This window comes from Melanostigma gelatinosum (genome assembly GCF_949748355.1).
Source record: "Melanostigma gelatinosum genome assembly, chromosome: 13".
NCBI classification, from domain to species: Eukaryota; Metazoa; Chordata; class Actinopteri; order Perciformes; family Zoarcidae; genus Melanostigma; species Melanostigma gelatinosum.
The window spans coordinates 14,044,627-14,064,963 of record NC_136646.1 but is presented as its reverse complement, the minus strand read 5'-3'; the positions used below and the strand labels follow the sequence as shown (position 1 = coordinate 14,064,963).

At 44.3% G+C, this 20,337-nt stretch overlaps 1 protein-coding gene across 1 annotated transcript in view; it reads left to right on the top strand.

The window, feature by feature from the left end:
- The window catches only part of spop (speckle type BTB/POZ protein), a gene marked incomplete at both ends in the record, with an annotated part of 133,286 nt that overhangs the window by 85,937 nt on the left and 27,012 nt on the right, over positions 1 to 20,337 (top strand). Inside the window, 5 exon segments of the mRNA XM_079282512.1 lie at positions 6,611 to 6,788; positions 12,921 to 13,135; positions 14,402 to 14,443; positions 14,445 to 14,530; positions 18,617 to 18,749. Of these exon segments, the coding sequence (XP_079138638.1) occupies positions 6,611 to 6,788; positions 12,921 to 13,135; positions 14,402 to 14,443; positions 14,445 to 14,530; positions 18,617 to 18,749 (654 nt within the window).

The window sequence follows — 20,337 nt, the reverse complement described above, 5'->3', positions numbered from 1 at the left end:
GGAGCAACAGCAGCTAATACACGGAGGGTAAATGTACAAAAGTAGTGAGTGGGCTGCAGCAGGTGCGCGATGGAGTTGATTGTGTTTAGCTATTCGTGGTATCAATTTATTATTGAAATACGGCGTGTAATTACACGGGACCGTTGTCACTCTAATTATGAACAATTCAAAATACAGCAACCATTCTGGCATTAGCTGTTCGCCGACCTAGCAGCCATTTACTGTCGGACCCTGTCACTGCAGACAGAATTGGGTCGCGTTTTTCCCCTCATTCTGTCAGTTTGTGTTTTTATTTTATTTTGTGGAAATATGTCCGAAAAAAATGTGTTAATTTACACACGTCGGTGGAAAGATTGGTCATCCATCACAAAAACACAACTTCTACATCATTAGACATTGGGCTTGTCTGTTAGCAGCTCTCCATTATTTCCATGTTGGCAATAACTAACATACTTCATATAAAGAATACCAGTTTTCAAAAGCTAGTCTGTCGATCAAATTGCTTTAAAGTTGCTTCAATTTGAGCGCCGTGTGTTGGCAGCCCTGAAAATGAGTGGTAAGGGGGGTTTGGAAGAAACTGACGTGTGGGACTGACATATCTTGACAATTGCATAGAGCTAGTAGAGATATGCACTCATACTCAGTGCCATATAGTTACCCATAAATCCATGCATCAATATACAAGGTCAGAATACCAGGGAAACAACAAGTGTTCCCCAACTTCATGAATTTCACATGATTAGATTTTTTTTTTCTCCCTTTTTCAAACTATTTCACGCATGGCCGAACACTGTAAATCCATAAACAAACACATAAACAGGCAGAAAAAAAGATTGATGTTTTGTGAATAAATCATCTGGATACAGAACCTCAATATTAACTCTGCGTTGCCTGGAGGGTTGAGAGGGAGCTTACGACAGATCCATCTTGATGTCGGAGGAGCTAACTGGGAGGCGAGCGCTTTAGCAAGTACTTATCCTGGGAACTTAATTACCAAAACAAATGATGATTGTGGTGATATAGCGGCAATGATTCTTCATTACTGTAATTTTTTTACCCAAGGTTTTTACACAGAATGTATTTCTGTCATCACTGTCATGATTAACACCGCCGGGGAATAAATACAAGTCAGCTGGTTGGTAAATTCAACACTTCGCTGGGGCTTTTTTATAACGGCCTTTTCACACATTGGAAAATGAAAAAACGACACACAAATGTGAATATTTGCATTTTTCGCATTCAAACCTCTGACATAATGCTGTTTAGAAAAGATGTTCGACCTGTGATTGCGTTTCCCATGAAGCCTGTTATTGTAACACGTGTACATTCTGAGCTTCAATGCACTGGTGCTGCTCATTCATGACATGATTCATATGATTCATATGTAGCCTGTGTGTTTATGATTGTGTGATACATGGCCTTTAATACGAGGCCTAATGTTCCGATTTTAATGGTCATCTTAATACCTCCAGGGCTCCGTGGATTTCTCAAAGCAAAGATAGTGAGTTCATATGCCTCCACGCTGGTAATAACAACATAATTAGGGCTGTAGGCTACCGAATAATTTGGAGCGGCATTTATAACGTTGACATTCAAATTATTATTATTAATAACATACATCTCTCTCTCACATATACACAGCAACGTGGCGCTCTGTGTTTGTCCCCACAGGACAAAGACAAATATTTTTGGTGATCCTTTCAACATTTCTTGTTGTAGCACCAACAAGCCAAAACTTTCACTGATACAACTACAAGACTCTAATGACGTGATTGCCCTGAAAATGTGCGAGTGATGTGATAGTTAAACCTATTAATAATGCAGTTATAATCCCATTCATGCAACATAAGAAACATAAAAATGTATTTCTTATGGTTGAGTTCGGAGGAGGACTCGAGGAGTCTCACAGCCTGACGGAAGAAGCTGCTCTGTAGTCTGTTGGTCCTGACAGTGCTGTGTCGATTCATGCAATTATCTGTCGTTATGGATTTTGGGTGCATTTGTCTGTTCTGCAATTGCAAAGGTATTTAAACTGGCTACGTCTCTGCCAGTTTGAGAAGGAGTGTTTGAAGGAGGAGGAGGAGGAGGAGGAGGAAGAGGAGGAGGTTGACAATAACAGAAGATGACAGCTAATGGCGTGAAGACTGTCGGGGCAGCGAGTGTGTCTAAATAACCAGGTGCTGCGATTTAGTTTCCACCTGGTTAAACAGTGGAATAATTGGTCAAGTTAGCCAGTAATTAGACCACCTCTGCCACGCTGCATCTGAGAGCCCAGCGACTGCTCTGCCATGCTAATTGGGCTATTTATACCCAAGCCCATTGACCAGGCTCACTGGCCTCCCTTCCAATTCGCTTTTCAGCACTTGTTTATCTTTTCCGTGTGTACTCAGGACACAGCGCCGCCCTCCCCCTCATCTCCTAAAGCCATTTTTCATTCCAACTTGAGCCGACTGAACTTCTGTCCTCTGTCTCTTCTGTCCGTCTGTCTGTCTCTGTCCTCTGTTTTTTTGTTGTTCTTCCCGCTCTTCACTCCTCCATGTGTGTGTGTGCATGTGAGCATTCCTATGTATGAGTGTGTTGAGGAGATGGATGTATGTCAGTCAGTTAGACCTGCATCCTCCTGGAGTGTGATTAATAGAGCCAGCTGTGGAAACCAGACTGTCACACACACACTTATACACACACACAACCACACACACACACACACACACACACACACACACACACACACACACACACATATACACACACACATAGTGAATGCTCTAGTCTTCAGGAAAGTCACATTTTCTTCTCACCGTGTCCCTGTCAATTATCTGCAAGAAATGAGCTGCTGCATATAAGAGGCCATCTCCAACTGTAGATCCCTCCAATAGCCCCCCCCCCCTCCCCCCTTTATGTGTGAAGGCCTCTTCTCTTCTTGGTATCTGCATCTGTATTCTCTATGCATGTTATTAGCCCTGTATCTCCCCCCCTCTCCCTCCTCCTTTTTTCTTACCCTCTTTTTCTGTTTTTTATTATCTTCCCTTCTGTCTCTCTGTCTTTCTGTCCCCTTCAGGCTAACTCCAAAACCTCCATCAGGAGCAAACAAGGCTCCTTGACATTCAATTTCCTGCTTGCCACGCACTTGTCTATTGTATGTGCGTCTCCTCCTTTTCTAGGACTCTTTTTGTGCGAGTTGAATAGGTGGATGGATGTGCTATTGGGCGAGTAGGCGGGCAGTTGGGCGGATGGGGATGGATGAGGAGGGATGTTTTATTTTGTGGAGTTTTTGGGTGTCAGCCTCCCTGAAGCTTTAATAGCAAGGTCACTTTGTTGGGATTTTCTTGAACAGTTTCCTGAATGTGTTCAGAAGCTGTCAGCAAAGAAAACAGAGAACAAAGATCATCCTCAAGATTGTTTGACATATAGTATTATTTCATACCTTAATGTTCCTCAACACTTAATCATGAGAGGAGGACTTGAAAATACTACATTTCGTTAGAGCCGTCAAATATTTCTTCATCTCAATATGAAGAGAAATTGTTTTCTTCTTCAGTTTAGTGTGTCAAATACTTACTGACTCACTTATTTACTGCACTTTATTGCTACTGGCTGCAGGACTGTTAATTGATCCAAAACCTTAAATCTGCTGAATGCTTTCATCAGCACTAATATGAGACAGATATCATAAGATAAGCCTTTGGAGGGGAAATGCAGTTGTCACAGCAGCACGAGGAGAGAAATAAGTACCGATAAATAAAGGAAGTTAAAATATATAATACAAGGCATTTTAAAACTAAAAAGAGGATCGAAGTAAAAATAGAATGAACAAGCAATTTAAGACGGAACTTACAAGGTAAAAGTGACACAAACATTTTATCTGTTTTTTAGCCACATTTGTACAACATGCTCTTTAAATATTGGTTGTTTTTAACTACATCTTTCAACCAGATAAAGGTTTTTAGTCATGGGGAAGTGGATTTGATGTTGATTTCATGAACCTGGCTCCCAGCTCCTCCTGTTAGTCTCCCAAACACCAGCAAAGAAACGGCAGTTTCTATGGCAGGTTTGATGACTGGTTGTCTGGGAGACTAGGAGACCTCCAGAGAGGCGAGCGCTTATGGGTTTCCCGGGTGATCGTACACCTGTGAAGCAGCACGGGAGAATTTCAGCCGTCTGTGACCACCAACAGGGAGGCAAACACGGCTATGCTAACTTTATATGCAGTCCCGCTAACGACCATGGCTGTGGGTGTAACCACTCGTCCTTCAACCAAATGTCCTCATAGAAACTCTGCAGGAAATGATCAATGTGTAATTTAAATCACCGCTCAAAACACACTTGCACATTTTCAACACATACTCATAGTTTGTAAGAATTAACTGGGGGAGTTTTATGTCAGCAGGGTGAAGAGAAGGGGGCTGAGCACACAACCTCGGGGGCCCCCCAAGGTTGTGTGCTCAGCCCCCTTCTCTTCACCCTGCTGACCCATGACTGTAAACCCAACTACAGCTCCAACCACATCGTGAAGTTCGCTGACGACACTACCGTGGTAGGTCTCATCAGCCACAACGATGAGACTAACTACAGGAAGGAAGTGAACCAGCTGGTCCGTTGGTGCCAAAATAACAATCTCTTCCTCAATGTGGGGAAAACAAAGGAGATTGTTGTTGACTTCAGGAGAACCCACTCCCAACCCCCCCTCCCTCTGACCATCAATGGTGCTGCTGTGGAACAGGTGAGCAGCACCAAATTCCTCGGTGTGACAATCACAGATGACCTCACCTGGAACAGCAACACCACTGCACTGGCAAAGAAGGCCCAGCAACGCCTGTACTTCATCAGGAAGCTCAAGCGAGCAGGAGCCCCCCCCCCCATCATGCTCTCATTCTACCGAGGCGCCACTGAGAGCATCCTCAGCAGCTGCATCACGCTGTGGTTCGGAAGCTGCACCGCCTCCAACCGCAAGAGCCTGCAGCGCATTGTGAACTCTGCCCAGAGGATCATCGGAGTCTCACTCCCTACACTACAGGACATTTACAACACCCGCCTCACCCGCAAAGCACTCGGCATTGCGGGTGACCCCACCCACCCCTCCAACAGCCTCTTCAGCCTCCTGCCTTCAGGGAGAAGGTTCCGCAGTCTCCGTTCGAGCTCTACCCGGCTGAGGAACAGCTTCTTCCACCAGGCGGTCAGGATGCTGAACTCTCTCCCTCCCTCTCTCCTCTCGCTCCCCCTCTCTCCCCCCCTGCCATCTCTCCCCTGACCTCTCTACCCTCCCCCTCACCCACCTTTCCCCACTGCCTCAAATGGAACATACCAGGACATCTACTCCCCCTCACACCCCTTCCCTCATCCAGCACCAGTCACTTTTTATCAGCACCAGTCACTTTTTATCAGCACCAGTCACTTTTTATTCTCTGCTGCTACTTGTTTAATCCTTTATCTAGGCCCTTATGTTCTTAACTTTATTCTATTTTATTCTATTATATGTTATATGTTCATGTCTATATTACACTGTGGGACTGCGAGAAACGGCATTTCGAATTTTCTGTATGCATAACACATGTGGAAACTTTGACAATAAAGTGAACTTTGACTTGACTTGACTTGATGTCAGTTCAAGAATTAGAAGTACTCCACCAGCTCATCGTCTGACATTGTTATTAGCTAAATTACTTCAAGTCCACTTCAACACTCTAGTGATGCTAGCCATCAAGGACTACCGTACTGTATTATTTCCTTTTCACCTGACGTTAGTGTTATATTTATCAGACTGTTTCATCATGAATTGTAACGCGCTAAATAACTTTCCAAATGATAACTAACTGTATTCTAAGCAGGGCTATGGGGTAACTACCTGCTATTTGATTAGGTGACACAGCAAGCAGGTAAAAAGCCCAAACTGTCGGAAATGACTCAGTAATTAGTGTGTGTGAGAGAATGTGCATTTGTGCTCATGAGCCTGCTTGTGTGTGTCTGTGAGAGAGAGAGAATGTGTGTTTCTGCTTATGAGCCTGCTCGTGTGTGTGTGTGTGTGTGTGTGTTGTGTTTGCAGCAAGTCCTGTTGAGAGATAAATGAGTCTGGTTGACATTGTCTGGAACAGGTGGTGAAGTCAGCAGGGAAGATTACACACACACACACACACACACAAGCTCACACATCCAATTTGACGACAATGCTGATTTTGAGAGCGTAGCCGATCTGATTGGATAAAGAAGGAAGAATAGCTCGTCTCTGAATAGCCTCCATATTGAGTGTCTGATGTATCGATTACGGAGGCAGAGAACCCACATTCATCATTCACAGCATGTGATTTATTTTATTTTTATGAACATTGTATGCTTTTATTTGCCTCTGCGTGAACTAGTGCCTGTGATAAAGGGGCAGTTCACCCTCAAATTAAAACTCTGCGTGTGTAAGAATGACTGTATGCAGCAAACTAGAAAGGCAGTAGATTGCAGATCTCCACAAGGTGTCTCTGCAACAACCACTGCTATATTGTGTGATTGAATGAATACACACTCACTCACGGACTCGCTCACAAGACGCATGCACACAACAGAGTGCATGATCTTCCTGGCGGAGATCATACAAATGGTGCATTTTACTCAGGTGTGTTCTCAGGTGAGCGTGGTACAGGACTCTGTGAACGTCTCAGGCCAGAACACAATGGACATGGTGAAGGTTCCCGACTGCCGGCTGGCCGAGGAGCTTGCAGATCTGTGGGAAAACTCTAGATTCACTGACTGCTCCCAGTGTGTTGCTGGACAGAAGTTACAGGGGCACGAAGCCATCTTGGCAGGTGAGAATATCCTCTACTTTAAGCATTCAGGTGGTAAAAATGTTGTGGAGTCAGGCAGTGGAATGAGAAGAAAATACCGGCAAACAGTGTGTGAATGAAACCATTCAAAGTTATTGTGTGGTCACGACTCTTAAAGATGCCATGAAAGGACACAGCAATGTACTGCACAGTTCAAAGTTCAAAGTATCTTTTCATTTTCAGCACATTATCACCCTTCTTGACTCCAAACTGTGCACCACTCTGTTTGTAGTGTGTGATTGCTCATCAGACCATATCAGAAGACATGGTGTCTATTCATTAGGGCCTACGTGGTAGGATGGATACGTAGTGTGATTGTAACTTAACACTGAAACATGTTGTGTAAAACCATGTTCATCAAAAAGTCACGAGTTTAGTACATTTCTATTATGACGTCTCTGTTCATTTACATTTTTAACAGGTCAAAAACGTCCATGTTGTTTCTGTTAACTGATGATTGTTCTCGTGTGAACGGCACACAGCATCATGAATGGAGCAGCCTCCAGACGAGTCGAGACGTTTCCTACAGTTACACACATATGTGTTTTATATACCACGGTATTATAGCATGTTAGACTGAAGGATGTGCATTGTTAACTGTGGTTATTTTCATTGTTGATTGTTTGTTTTTTTTTAGATAAATTGATTATTGGTTTTGATTATAAAATGTAAGAAAACAATACAAACTGTCATCACACTGTCGAAAAAAGAGAGTCCAAACCCCCAAATATTGATATTGCAAGAAACAAAACGAAGAAAAGCAGCAAATCCTCACGTTTTATAAGCTAGAACCAGTGAATGTTTCCCCTTTGTGCTAAATGAACAGGTTAACAAAATTGGAGTCTGTCAAACTAAACAAACAAACAAATAAATACCTGAGTTTTAGATTTGATTTAAATGCTGCTTCAGATGCTTTCCCACTCTGACTAGAATTAAATTCCCTTGGGAAATATCACATTCAAAATTTTAATCAATCATTTGTGTTTGCCACAAGGTTGGTTACGTTTGAATACGGTGATTTTTTTTCCAGTCAAAAGCATCAGCTGTTTGCACCTGTAGCACTTAGTCTGTGTTGGCCTTCGTAGCGGCCGCACCCTGTCATGGTGGCACTCACGCGAACAACTTTATTGGCACTTTGATGACAGACGGCGTCAGACAGCGAATGGTTCGAGGAGACTGGTGAACTGTGTGTCTCTGTGGAGGGAAGGAGAGGCGGCTCATTATTGGATTTGTTGAAATGTGTGTGTGAGGAGCCATTTTAATTATGTGCTGCTGTGGTTTGGGGTCCTCCGCTCTCGCTTCCTCTTTCTTCGCTCCACTTGGTCCAGATGACGTCCCTCCTCCTCGTTATTCGCCCTCTCGGCCGTTCCCGTGACAACTCTCCCGGCCGTTAATCGCCGTGGAGACGGACAGAGAAGGATCAAACGAAGGAGGGAGAGCAACTCAAATTGGCACCATATTGGCCATGTGATCTTTATGCCATTCTGGTTCTCCCTCTATGTCTCTTACTGTCTCTTTCTTTTCTTTCCTGCATCCTTCTTTCACTTTCATGTCTCCTTTTTTTCATTCTCTCTCTCTTGTCTCCTCCTGTCTCCATTTTTCCTCCTCCTCTCATCGTTCCTCTCTCCTGCCTCACTCTGTCTTTCTTTTCTGTGTTCACATCCCTTTATGTGTCTTCCTTTCTTTCAGTATTGATCTCTCTCCTCTCAAACCTTGCTCAGTTCTCTTCCTTCCCCATTCCTGTCTACTGTTCTCGTCCTCTGACTTTTTCCCTCCGTTCACTTTCTATGACTCTCACTCTCTCACTCTCTCACTCTCTCTCTCTCTCTCTTTCTTGCCCGCCCCTTCCCTTTGTTGCTGCAGTATGAGCTCACCAGCATTGAGCTGCACCACACAGACGTACTGTAGGTGTGTCCCCATAGTCCTACCTGCGAAGTTTAGTTTCAGTGCTCCAGGATACAGACGTTAATTCATGACTCCACTTTTTTTTCAGGATTTTTGCCAGTTGGTGACAAAAGGATTGGCAGCAACAGTCATGTCACAGATATCATGTGTCTGACAAACTCCCTTTTTTGTGAACCGTTACGGAGATACACACTTTCTGATGCCAAAGTCCTCGTCATTGGTGAAGTTGTTGTTGTTGTTTTTTCAAATCAACCGTCCAAAACACCTGAAATTGTCCGACCAGCTTCCCTCGCCTTCCGGTTAAACAAAGCAAATCACATCGCCCGAGAAAGCGTCAGAGAAGTATATTCACTGATTCCCTTTAACAACCCTGATAGTTGAATAGATAGTTAACCTGTTGAGTGTCTACACCTGTGATCTTCCCACTGCTGTGTGGTAAACCATTACTGCAGCCTGCTTCCTCTGACACATCTATAATCCGATCATACCATAGAAGGAATAAGGACCCATCTCCCCTAAAAATATCCTGACAACTCAATTCACTTTCCCTGAAAACATTCATGAAACGTTAACACTGTTCAAGGGGATTCCCAGGGGCTTTGTTCGTGGCCTGACCTTAGACGTTATTTTGACCGTGAGCCACAGCATATCTGAAAGTCACTTGTGAACGCTGAATGCTGTGGGACCTGATGTTAGTTACTGTTTTTTATTTAGATGATGAATTAAGTGTTGCCACCGAAGCGGCAGGTGTTGACCTCATAGCCGCTCTGTCCCGTTGTTGACGTATTCGTTCACTCATTGGCCCACGTTTCACTGATATTATTCGCATTCTACCTTTTTGTGGCCCGTTGATGGATGAACTCCCGTTTTTTAATTCGATGGGCAGCAAGCGCTGAGGTTTACAACTCGTTATTAAGGACCAGAATGAATTAGCATATCACTGACTTCGACACACGCTTAATAATGTGTTGAAACATTCGTTAAATTTTAATCACCAGCTGATTAAGCAGTCATTTCATTAGTGAACAGTAAAGTGTTACCCAATGAGCACATCGTTATTAAGTTGACTGATTGATCAGTGATTTTTAGTAAAAGGCTTCACGGTTAAAGGTGACACTTTCTCTCCGCTGTTAAACAACCAAAAGGTAATTAAAGTCCAGCCACAGACTGCATCGGAGAGGTTGATCCTCAGCCTCAGCCGCAACTAACCGCTGTCACTGCCGCCATGATAAGAGAGAGAATACACTGAGCCTGAAGCAGAACTACAGAGACAAGATGTGGTGATTATTGTAAGCATGCAAAATTATCATACCGCAGTGATTTTGATGTGACAGAAGTGGGACTGATTTACGTAATTCGTAGTGCTGTGGTTAAATCGGACAGTTAGCATTGGCCGGAGGATTAAACATACTCCTCCTCCTGCTGCGGTCGTGTCTGGAGTATGAAGAGAGAAAAGACACTGTGCTGCAAGTTATTGGTCACCTGTTTAGTGATAAAACAAACCCCACAAACGTGTCTTTTTTTAAATCAGTAGGTCAAGCATTGTGGGTCACTAGGTTTAGGTATTTAAACTGTTCATTTATTTTTGTTAAGTGCGGCGAAATGTGATTAAATATTATTTTTTGAATGAAATCTGGATTCTAAAAATACTATTTTCATTGCAAACACTTTGTATAAAGGTTTTCTTTTTCTTTGGCAGCAGCGCTTTTGCATTTTGTCTCCACTTTACTCTCTTCATTTTCTGTAAATGGAGGCAAAGTCTGAACTGTCCTTGCCTCAAGAGGATTTGTAGACTGTGGTGAACATTGGCCTCTTACAACAAGAGACGGAACACATTTTGGATTTGCAGGGATACAAAAGCTGGGTGAAAATCAACTGAAACACATCTACTCCTAATTTTCTTTCCCAGCAAAATAAGCCTCAGCAGTCCTCTATGCTACCATAAAGTAGTCTATGTTGAGTGGCAGCATGTTATCAAAACAGGAAGCCAGAACTTAATTAAACCATAATGCATCAAACAAGCTCCAGTCAAGTCAGCCTATCAGCATTAAAGTGGCTAAACACAACTCTGAGCTCGTCATGAGTCTGTCAGCAGGGCGGAGCTGCAGTCGACTTTTCCCACATCATGCTGTCACTGCTGTCAATCATCCCCCCCGCTCTCCTCTGGCCCTGTGGCAGGCTGTTAACGCATATCAGAGACCTCACCATGCATCAACATTACACACAATAACAAACCTCCCTCCTTCTCTCTCTCTCTCTCTCTCTCTCTCGCTGTGTTACATCAGGAAGTGTTCACTTCTCAAAACATCTCAGTGTGTCTGCACGTGTTCCTTCATGTCTTGTTGACTGCATCTCTATTATCTGTTGTGTTGTGTTTGTATGGAATTGTAGCGCCTTTGAATTGATTCTGACGGGCAGTCTGTGCTGCTTTCATCATCTCGAGGATCTCCAGTGTGGAGTTGTGGGAGGATATTGGTGGTCTGTCGTGGTGTATCGTTTGGGGCTCATGTCGAACATTTTCAGATTCAACACTTTAGCTGCTCCTGGATATCTGAGGCTGATACCGATATCAACATTCAAGAGTTAAAAAATCGACCAATATATTGTACAATATTAGCATTTATTTTATAGCTAAACACTTCACGATATAAATCTACAAACTTCAATTTCAGTAAAAGCAACCACGAGGTATTTTGTCTCCATGCGGTGGTTGATTTTCACTTCATGTATTCATAGAGAACAACATGCAACACATTTCATCCAATGTGTGTGCTTTGCTTAACACAATTGCGGTAATCGTTATTTCTATGTTCAACGTGAGACAAACGCCTTTTATAAATATGCTGATTTCAAGTTGTTGAATATCGTCACCTTAATGTCAAGTGCTGCAGCGTTAAGATGTTTTCTTCTTAACTCATGAAGCTTTCTTAAACCTGCACTGTATACTGTGTATATATATCTTTGCATTTTTTTTTTTTTTCCTTTTTGCGTTTGTATTTGTGCATCTGTCTGTGTGTGTGCGCGTGCTACAGTCGGCTGTGTTCATCTGGTCGGAGGTGGTGAGATTGAACCTTGGTGATTTAGCCGTCATGTCAGCGGAATATTGATGCCTGTGCGGCTCGAATGGGGAAATTATAAAGCTTCGAGCCAGGAAATGCATCTTAATTGCTGTTTAAGTGGGCGTCTTCATCAGAAAGAGGGAGAGATGGTGGGCCGCGTCCCCATACAATTCAGAGAAAACAGATAGATGGGTTAACACTCCTCTGCAGCACTCTGTATAGGAGAGACAAATGAGCTCATAAAGAAACACTCTAACAGAGGACTGCTCTGTGCATAGAGGGGCGCTTCAGACACTGTAACTACAGGAGCGTCGTCTGTTTATGAGCGGCTGTTGAAAGCTCGCCTCCGACATACTGAAGGAAGCCCCTGCTGGGTTTTCCTCATGTGACTTCCAATGTGGTGCTGCTTTGCCTTCTATATTTCATCAACACTCCAACACGCTTCGCTGTCAAAAAATCTGCAGAATGAAATTCGTCGAAGATTTCATCTTCTGTACGTCAAACCTCCTCGCTAATCGCCTGATTGAGTCTGAGAAACAATATGTACATGCAGATTGGATATGCATTATGTCAGCGAGCAGAGGATTATTTGTTTTTTTGCTGCGTGTGCTCACATGCCTTTTACATGTGTGCTATCTGTAAAAGGGCACTGTAGCTCAACCCGGCTGCTTTCCGACTCTCCCAGCGTTATTTGTCAGTGTGTTCGTGTTGCTGTTGAGGGGTCGGAGTTGACACAAACACGCTAAGTTGCCGGTACACTCGGCCTGACCCTGCTAAAACACGCCGCCGGTCACTGTGGTGACGATAAAGCGCCGTTATAATTGGTTTGCTGCTTTGTTCTGCCTCTCGGCGAGGAGAGAGAGTGTGACCGTCACTGGGCCAGCCGGCGATAAAGCCCTACTCTGTTGGCTGCAGGCACAGTCGAGGAGTGAATGTTCAGGGTACGTTTTTAGGAACCGGCTGAAAAGAATGAAATAAATTCTTCTTCTGATTTGGCACTTGGAACTTGTTTTGCATGACTGCATGACTGCCTGTCCCTGTGTGTGTGTGCTAAACAAGCTGAGTGAGTTTAATTCAGGTACCTTTTGGGATATTCACATGAAATGATAATAAAAAAAAAACCTCCCTGCTGCTGCTCGTGGTTTTGAAGGATTGTCAAAGCATCTGTCTTTCTCTTCTCTTGCCTTTTATTCCGCTAAACCCTGTGTGTATTCTCCTCTCCCGTCCTCGCCTCTCGTTCAGAACCGTGTGGAGATAAATGGCGTGGAGCCAGATGTCTTCAAAGAGATGATGTGCTTCATCTACACAGGCAAGGCCCCCAACCTGGACAAGATGGCTGATGACCTGCTGGCTGCAGCTGACAAGGTACAGAGTGTGTGTGTGTGTGTGTGTGTGTGTGTGTGTGTGTGTGTGTGTGTGTGTGTGTGTGTGTGTGTGTGTGTGTGTGTGTGTGTGTGTGTGTGTGTGTGTGTGTGTGTGTGTGTGTGTGTGTGTGTGTACACTTATACACAAGCCAGCATAAATAATAATGTCCCCTAAAATAACAACCAAGTGCTCCTCAAGCCCTGAACACACACACACAAACATTCAAACACTCTGTCGTCGTAAAATCTAAACATGTGGGAGATGTACATATGCACACACTCATAATGAATCCTATTCCTGCTTGTTTGTTCCTGTTCTGACCCTGTAGACCCGAGGCTTCCTCTCTGTTCATCCGAAGCCACTTATGTCTTCCAGTTCTGCTCTTGCTGTTGTTTTTTTGAAGAGCTTATTGCATTTGCTTTATTAATAGTATCAAGCTGCACATTGTGAAGCATGATTTATATTTGTCCCCCCTTTTATCGGCTCACAACTGTTCCAATGTGTTCTGTCTAAAGCATCCAATTAGACGCTATGAAGTCAACTGTTACACCCGTGCATGGCTCGTGGTATGTATGCCACCTTTTCAACGAAAAACAATGAACTTGGAAAAATCTGTCAAATGATGTTCAGAGGTCCTTTTTTTTTTTTTTTTAAACCCAGCCACTGATTTGAATGTTTTCAGCTTATTTAGCAGAGAGATATCGATGTTTCTTCACCTCACTTCCAGCCGTCACGCTTGAGAGCAACATCGCAGTTCCTAATTACCGTATTCTCTTTCACCACTTCCAGTTTGGTGGCAGAGAAGCCTTTGTTGTGAGACGAGTCTTAAACATCCCTCGCATAAGTTTAGTGGAAGTTCATTTCAATGAACTCCTTTGCATCATTAGTGTTAATAAAAACCACGCTCAATATGAAATCCCCCCGTAGTCGCTGCTGAACCAGCATGACTCATTCTGAAGTGTGAATGAATATGAGAGAAGATTATTGTTCCCAGCAATTTTATAATCAGTGGAAATCATTTATTTTTTTTGTACCTCTCAAGTGATCTCCTTTCCTACCGCCACTCCCCCTCCGTCTCCGGAGCTGTCACTTTTCCTTCTCTCGGCCGTATTCTTCTCTGATTGGATCTCGGTCTCGTTGGCGTCGCGGCGGAGTAATTCCGTACTTCCGTATCATTACACAGTGCCACAACAGTTGTTTGTGGCAGCGCTGTTTAAGTAATTTAGTTTACCTGCTGTTTCTCCTCGCGCTCCCTGTCACCGGCAGTATGCTCTGGAGAGGCTGAAGGTGATGTGCGAGGACGCTCTAGTGCACGAGTCTGAGTGAGGAGAACGCCGCAGAGATCCTCATCCTCGCCGACCAGCCCAGGACGCAGGCCGTGGACTTCATCAACTAGTGAGTTACACACCTCCGCTGAGAGCATTGATCTCCACAACTACTTCCACACTCACGATTTTTTTTTTCTGGTTCACACACACACACTTATACACTTAGCTTTTCCTCAAAGGAAGTCATTCATTTTCCGTGGGAGCAATTTTTTTTTCTCCCGGAGAAACTTAATTTAATCCCCAGATCGGACCATTCTGCTTCCGTATCATATTGAGCCATTTAGCAATAAAGCTCAGCTGCTGATGTTAATCGTGTTGCAGGCAGCCTGTTTAGGTAAGATGGGGCCTATTAGCGTCAATGACTGCGATTGATGTCAACGGAGAGGTGATTGACCCTGTGTTTGAATTGCCAGTTGGAACAAAAAGCATTCTCTCAGTCACCACAAACACTCATCACCGTCCCTCTGTTTCTCAGAGTTCTCTATCTCTGAGCCAGACACGTTTTCTATCCCTTTGTTCATCCCTCTGTCCTCTATTTACAGCTTTACTCCATCTCCTTGTTCCTGCATGGGCTCCTCCTCCATTCACTCCCATCTTCCTTCCCTTTCCCTCTCCTCTCTCCCCTCTTGTTCTGTGCTTAAGAGCTCATGTATGCCTAAAGGTGGTCAGTAATGCAGATCTCTGCCCCCTAATCCCAGTCATTAATTGTGGTTATGGGCGTTATGACAGTTTAATTTGCCCCAGTGTTGCTGTGGTGGTGGGAAAATTGGCCACGGGGGACTCTTGGCCAGCAAAGCGATATCAACCCTCCTCCTGCGGACACAATGGACAGCAACGAAACAAAAATCAATTTAGAGGACGAATGTAGAAAACCGACGACACGAAAACAACAATAATCCTCCCCCGAGCAGCACCTCAACCTCTTTCCAGACCAGTGTTCACAAGCAGCTTACAGTCATTTCGTCCAGACAATAGGAGTTGTCTGTATCCTGCCTCTGTCTCATTTATTTACCCTCCTCTGGGAGGTGGCAGAGAGTAAAGCCTCCCAGACACTCTTCATCCACTTTGTTCAGAGATAAGAATTTACACACTTTTTTTTTTTTTTTCTTTCAGCCCAACATGAATCTTAAGCTCAGAGTACATTCATATAAACTATTTTTTTTAATTTCCTGAAAGTATTTTTTGTTGATAATAGCGATCCAGTGTGATTACCGCTGTCTGGAGGTCATAGTTTGGCCTCTTTTGAATTTACCTTCACATCACTGCTCCTCTCCATCCCGCTGTCTCCTCCTGCCCCTCTCTGCAGACTTTCATTACTATCGCTCACCTCCCTGTTTTTAATTTATTTATTTTGCTGTCTTTACTCTCTCCCCTCTCGGTGCATCCCTCCTGCTTCCTCTCCTCCTGCGACTGCTCTCTTCGTGCCCTTCGCTGGGCTGTTGCCTCAGCTCACTGGCCATTACTGTAAGCAGGGGTTCACCTCCTCCATCGAGGCTTGGGTCAGAGGTTGGCTGGAGGTCTGGAGCTGCTGCGTGGAGAGCATATGACCCCACACACACGCCGAAATGCCAAGAGTAGCCATGCCGAGACACACACGCATGTGAACACTCACACATGCTGTTGTTTATAGACACGCAACAAATCCAGAAAAATGTCATTAAAGGCCACACAGCGGTGTGCGTGATAGTGCAGCGGGTGTCAGGAGGTGGAAGACCGCCACAGGGTCCGCTGGTGGAAACACATCTGTGGGTGACGATGACCACCAGTAAAACTCAGCGGCAGTTAATGACGTGAAGTTGTTTTGGCTTTCTGGCTTCCATTTGTTAATTATCTCTGTAGCTTTAGAGTTCCAAAACTCCTCACAGATGACCTCACCTGGAACAGCAACACCACTGCACTGGCAAAGAAGGCCCAGCAACGCCTGTACTTCATCAGGAAGCTCAAGCGAGCAGGAGCCCCCCCCCCCATCATGCTCTCATTCTACCGAGGCGCCACTGAGAGCATCCTCAGCAGCTGCATCACGCTGTGGTTCGGAAGCTGCACCGCCTCCAACCGCAAGAGCCTGCAGCGCATTGTGAACTCTGCCCAGAGGATCATCGGAGTCTCACTCCCTACACTACAGGACATTTACAACACCCGCCTCACCCGCAAAGCACTCGGCATTGCGGGTGACCCCACCCACCCCTCCAACAGCCTCTTCAGCCTCCTGCCTTCAGGGAGAAGGTTCCGCAGTCTCCGTTCGAGCTCTACCCGGCTGAGGAACAGCTTCTTCCACCAGGCGGTCAGGATGCTGAACTCTCTCCCTCCCTCTCTCCTCTCGCTCCCCCTCTCTCCCCCCCTGCCATCTCTCCCCTGACCTCTCTACCCTCCCCCTCACCCACCTTTCCCCACTGCCTCAAATGGAACATACCAGGACATCTACTCCCCCTCACACCCTTTCCCTCATCCAGCACCAGTCACTTTTTCTATTTATTTATTTTAATTTTTTATTCTCTGCTGCTACGAACAAATACCCCCCTCACACACCCTTCCCTCATCCAGCACCAGTCACTTTTTATTCTCTGCTGCTACTTGTTAATCCTTTATCTAGGCCCTTATGTTCTTAACTTTATTCTATTTTTTTCTATTATATGTTATATGTTCATGTCTATATTACACTGTGGGACTGCGAGAAACGGCATTTCGAATTTTCTGTATGCATAACACATGTGGAAACTTTGACAATAAAGTGAACTTTGAACTTTGAACTTTGAACAAAACCACAGGGAGAGTTCAAAATGTCTTGAAAAGGGCCAGTCATCTTTTTAATTGGCAACCAAAAAGAAAAATGAGGAATTAGTTAATCGTGTGTAGTTCTGTCTTGATACTCAGCCCTGTGCTTTCTGTTCCTCCTCCACCTCATTTACGACATATCAGTGTTTCACAAACTTTTTTTCTGAGGACCGACTTTTTAAAAAATGACAAACCATCGCGACCCAATATCGGCATTATCTATAAATCATGTAGAAGAACAGATTTGTGCATAAATGACTTTCCTGACCATTTTTACTGCCATTACTGCATCACCTTATATTACCTTGAAGAGGTTAACCAGCCTTTTCCAGGAGATATCCGTTTGACATTTCACAACGTAGTTTAATGTGTTATTGATGAATGCATTCAGGCAGAGTTGGCAGGCTATCTCATTCTTGTGTCTTCTCAACAGTAAAACAAACAGGATGTGTGTTCGCCTTTCATGTTAGATTCAGTGTAAAAAGTAGGCAACAATTATCAGAACATACGAACATTCAGGCTCCCTCGTGTGGCTCAAAGGTGTACTGCAGATGTCCCGACCCAGTCTGACGTCAACTTAACCAAGAGAACGAAAGTATTATCGAGTTATATTTTGATTCTTGTTTTTTTTTTAAGCGAAAATGTATAAGCAGTTAAAAAGAATCCCTCTAAAAGATGAAATGGAGAAGTAATATCAATTAGATTCAAATGGAAACAATAAAGTGCAAGTACCCCCAATCTGGCCACTCTAGTCAACATCTAATAAACGGAAATACCACAGTTTATGTAGGTACACCTACTGAAATAGAACAAACTATTACAATAAAACAAAATATATATATGTTGCTGTTACTCTAAAGCACGGTACACAACGGTCACAGAATATATCTTTTTTTCTCACCCATTTCTCTTTTTTAAATGGTGTGAAATCCTGAAGAGCTTTAACTCCTGTAGCCTCTAAAAAGCAGTGTGTGAAGGGATCATCATTTCTTTGGTGTGTAATGTGTGAAGAGGGGTTGCATTGGTTAGAAAGGGCCGCAAAACAGGTTTACAACCAGTGCTGTGAAGAACGTGATGTGATACGACTCAACAGACTTTCTGCATGTTTATGACCGTTGCCTTTTATTTGTGTGATGTTATTTCTCTGAAAATAACCTTCGGGGTTAAATATTTAAAAATACAAAGTAAATAACAGCCCTGCCAGCTGGTATGACAAATCCTAAATGTCTCGGAGTTGCACTCCACACAGATGGACTCACACAATCCCGAGCGCTTCGAGAAACTTGTTTATTTGTGCACTTGTCCGTTGAGTTTCTTTCCTTAAACATTTTCTGGACTTTCCTCTCCTTTGTATCTCCTCTCTTTGCCCTCTTTCTCTCAGTCGCGCAGCGGATGTGATGGAGACACCGAGCTGGAAGTCCATGGTGACCTCACATCCACACCTGGTTGCAGAGGCCTATCGCTCCCTGGCCTCGGCTCGGTGCCCCTTCCTCGGCGCCCCCCCCCCAAAAAACGTCTCAAACAGTCCGTGTGGTCGGAGAGGCTCTTCCTGTCCGAACCCTGCTGCGTCTTCATTGCTCCTTCCTCCCAGCCCCGCTCTCTCTCTCTCTCTCTGACAGCACCCAGAGACACCCAGGACGTGGCTAGATAAGTATGGGAGGAGCTGCTCAGCTGGACCAAAGAACGACAGGCCACAGAGGAGGTACTACACGTCACTGTAGGTGGGGATGAGGTGAATTCCTCAGGATCTAAACCCGGATATGTTTGGATTGTAAACTCAAATCCTGGCGTATTCTATAAATCCTTTGTCCACGATATTGGCAAGCTATACCCATAATCTGCGAGTCAGTAAAGAATTGGTCTTCTGCCGTGAAGGAAGTGAAGAGGATCAACCAACTAGAAAGTGAAAGACTATTGTTGCCATTGTTGATGATTAAACAGTATTGTTTTACAATTCACGGTTTGAATGAAACAAAACTGGACATGTTTTTAATGTTCGCTCTTCCACCTGTGCCTCCAGCTGGGCAGACACTGTGCGGGGCCGATGGCCCTCAGCTCATTATAGAAGACTGAATTCCTGCCGGATCGGCTGTCATGTGACGTGCAGTTCGAGGGGGTCGTTGAAGCCAGATTAATTGCCTGTAAGATTGGCGATTGGTTGGATTTCTGGCATGTCAGAAAAATTTTGTTTGGCTGTCTTTCAGCTTGAGCCATCCCTTCTCCCACATGGCTGCTGTCAGAATATCTGTTATAAACTGCTCTGTTGCACTGTGCTTGTTTGAACGTTTTTAGAGAAGTTACACGTTGTGGCCAAACCTGTAGTCTTGACTTTGCTGCAGAACACACGGATCGTATTGTCTGCTTCTTCCAGCCATCTGTGACTCCATACCTTTCTTTTCCTTTCCATTCATAGTATAATTGCACAAACACTGGCTTTCTCTCCTTTTGAAGACGCCGACGTCATGTTTGAATGAACTTTATTGGAATTGTCGCCGGACCAAATCGGGCTCCATTCTGTAATTCAGTGTGAGCAGCCAGGTATTCAACACAATGTAGAAGAGGAAGTATCAGCCCAGCTTCAAAGATGATATGTCAAATACACCGGAAAACATTTTTCACTCACCTTTTACATCAGAACATTCTCTTTGACTGAACCTACAAAATACGGATGTTTTGATTTTTTTGTCCGGCATGTCTTTTCCTTCCTTGATATCTTTATTATTTCTCATTATGCAGTTTGGCCACATCTACCAGTGACTGACTCATTAATGCACAGCCTCTTTAAACCTGTGTGTGAGTAGGTGTGTGTGTGTGCGTGTGCGCGCGCGGGTAACACATTTCATTTCCAAGCTTAATCCTGTCGCGATCAAAGTTCAATCCCCGGTGCACATGCTGCTCACCTCGTGTGATCACAAGGGCTCACATCCAGCTGTTTCCGTGTGTCGACTCGGCTCTCACTCACCGTCGCTGGCCTGTTTGACTTGGTCTCCGTGGCATTGCTTAGATAGCAGTTCATCAGAGGGAGCTGGATCTTTCTCTTGGAGAGTATCGTAACAGGGATTTGATTTGTTGACCAATGTCGATGCCCAGTGGGCTTTCAAG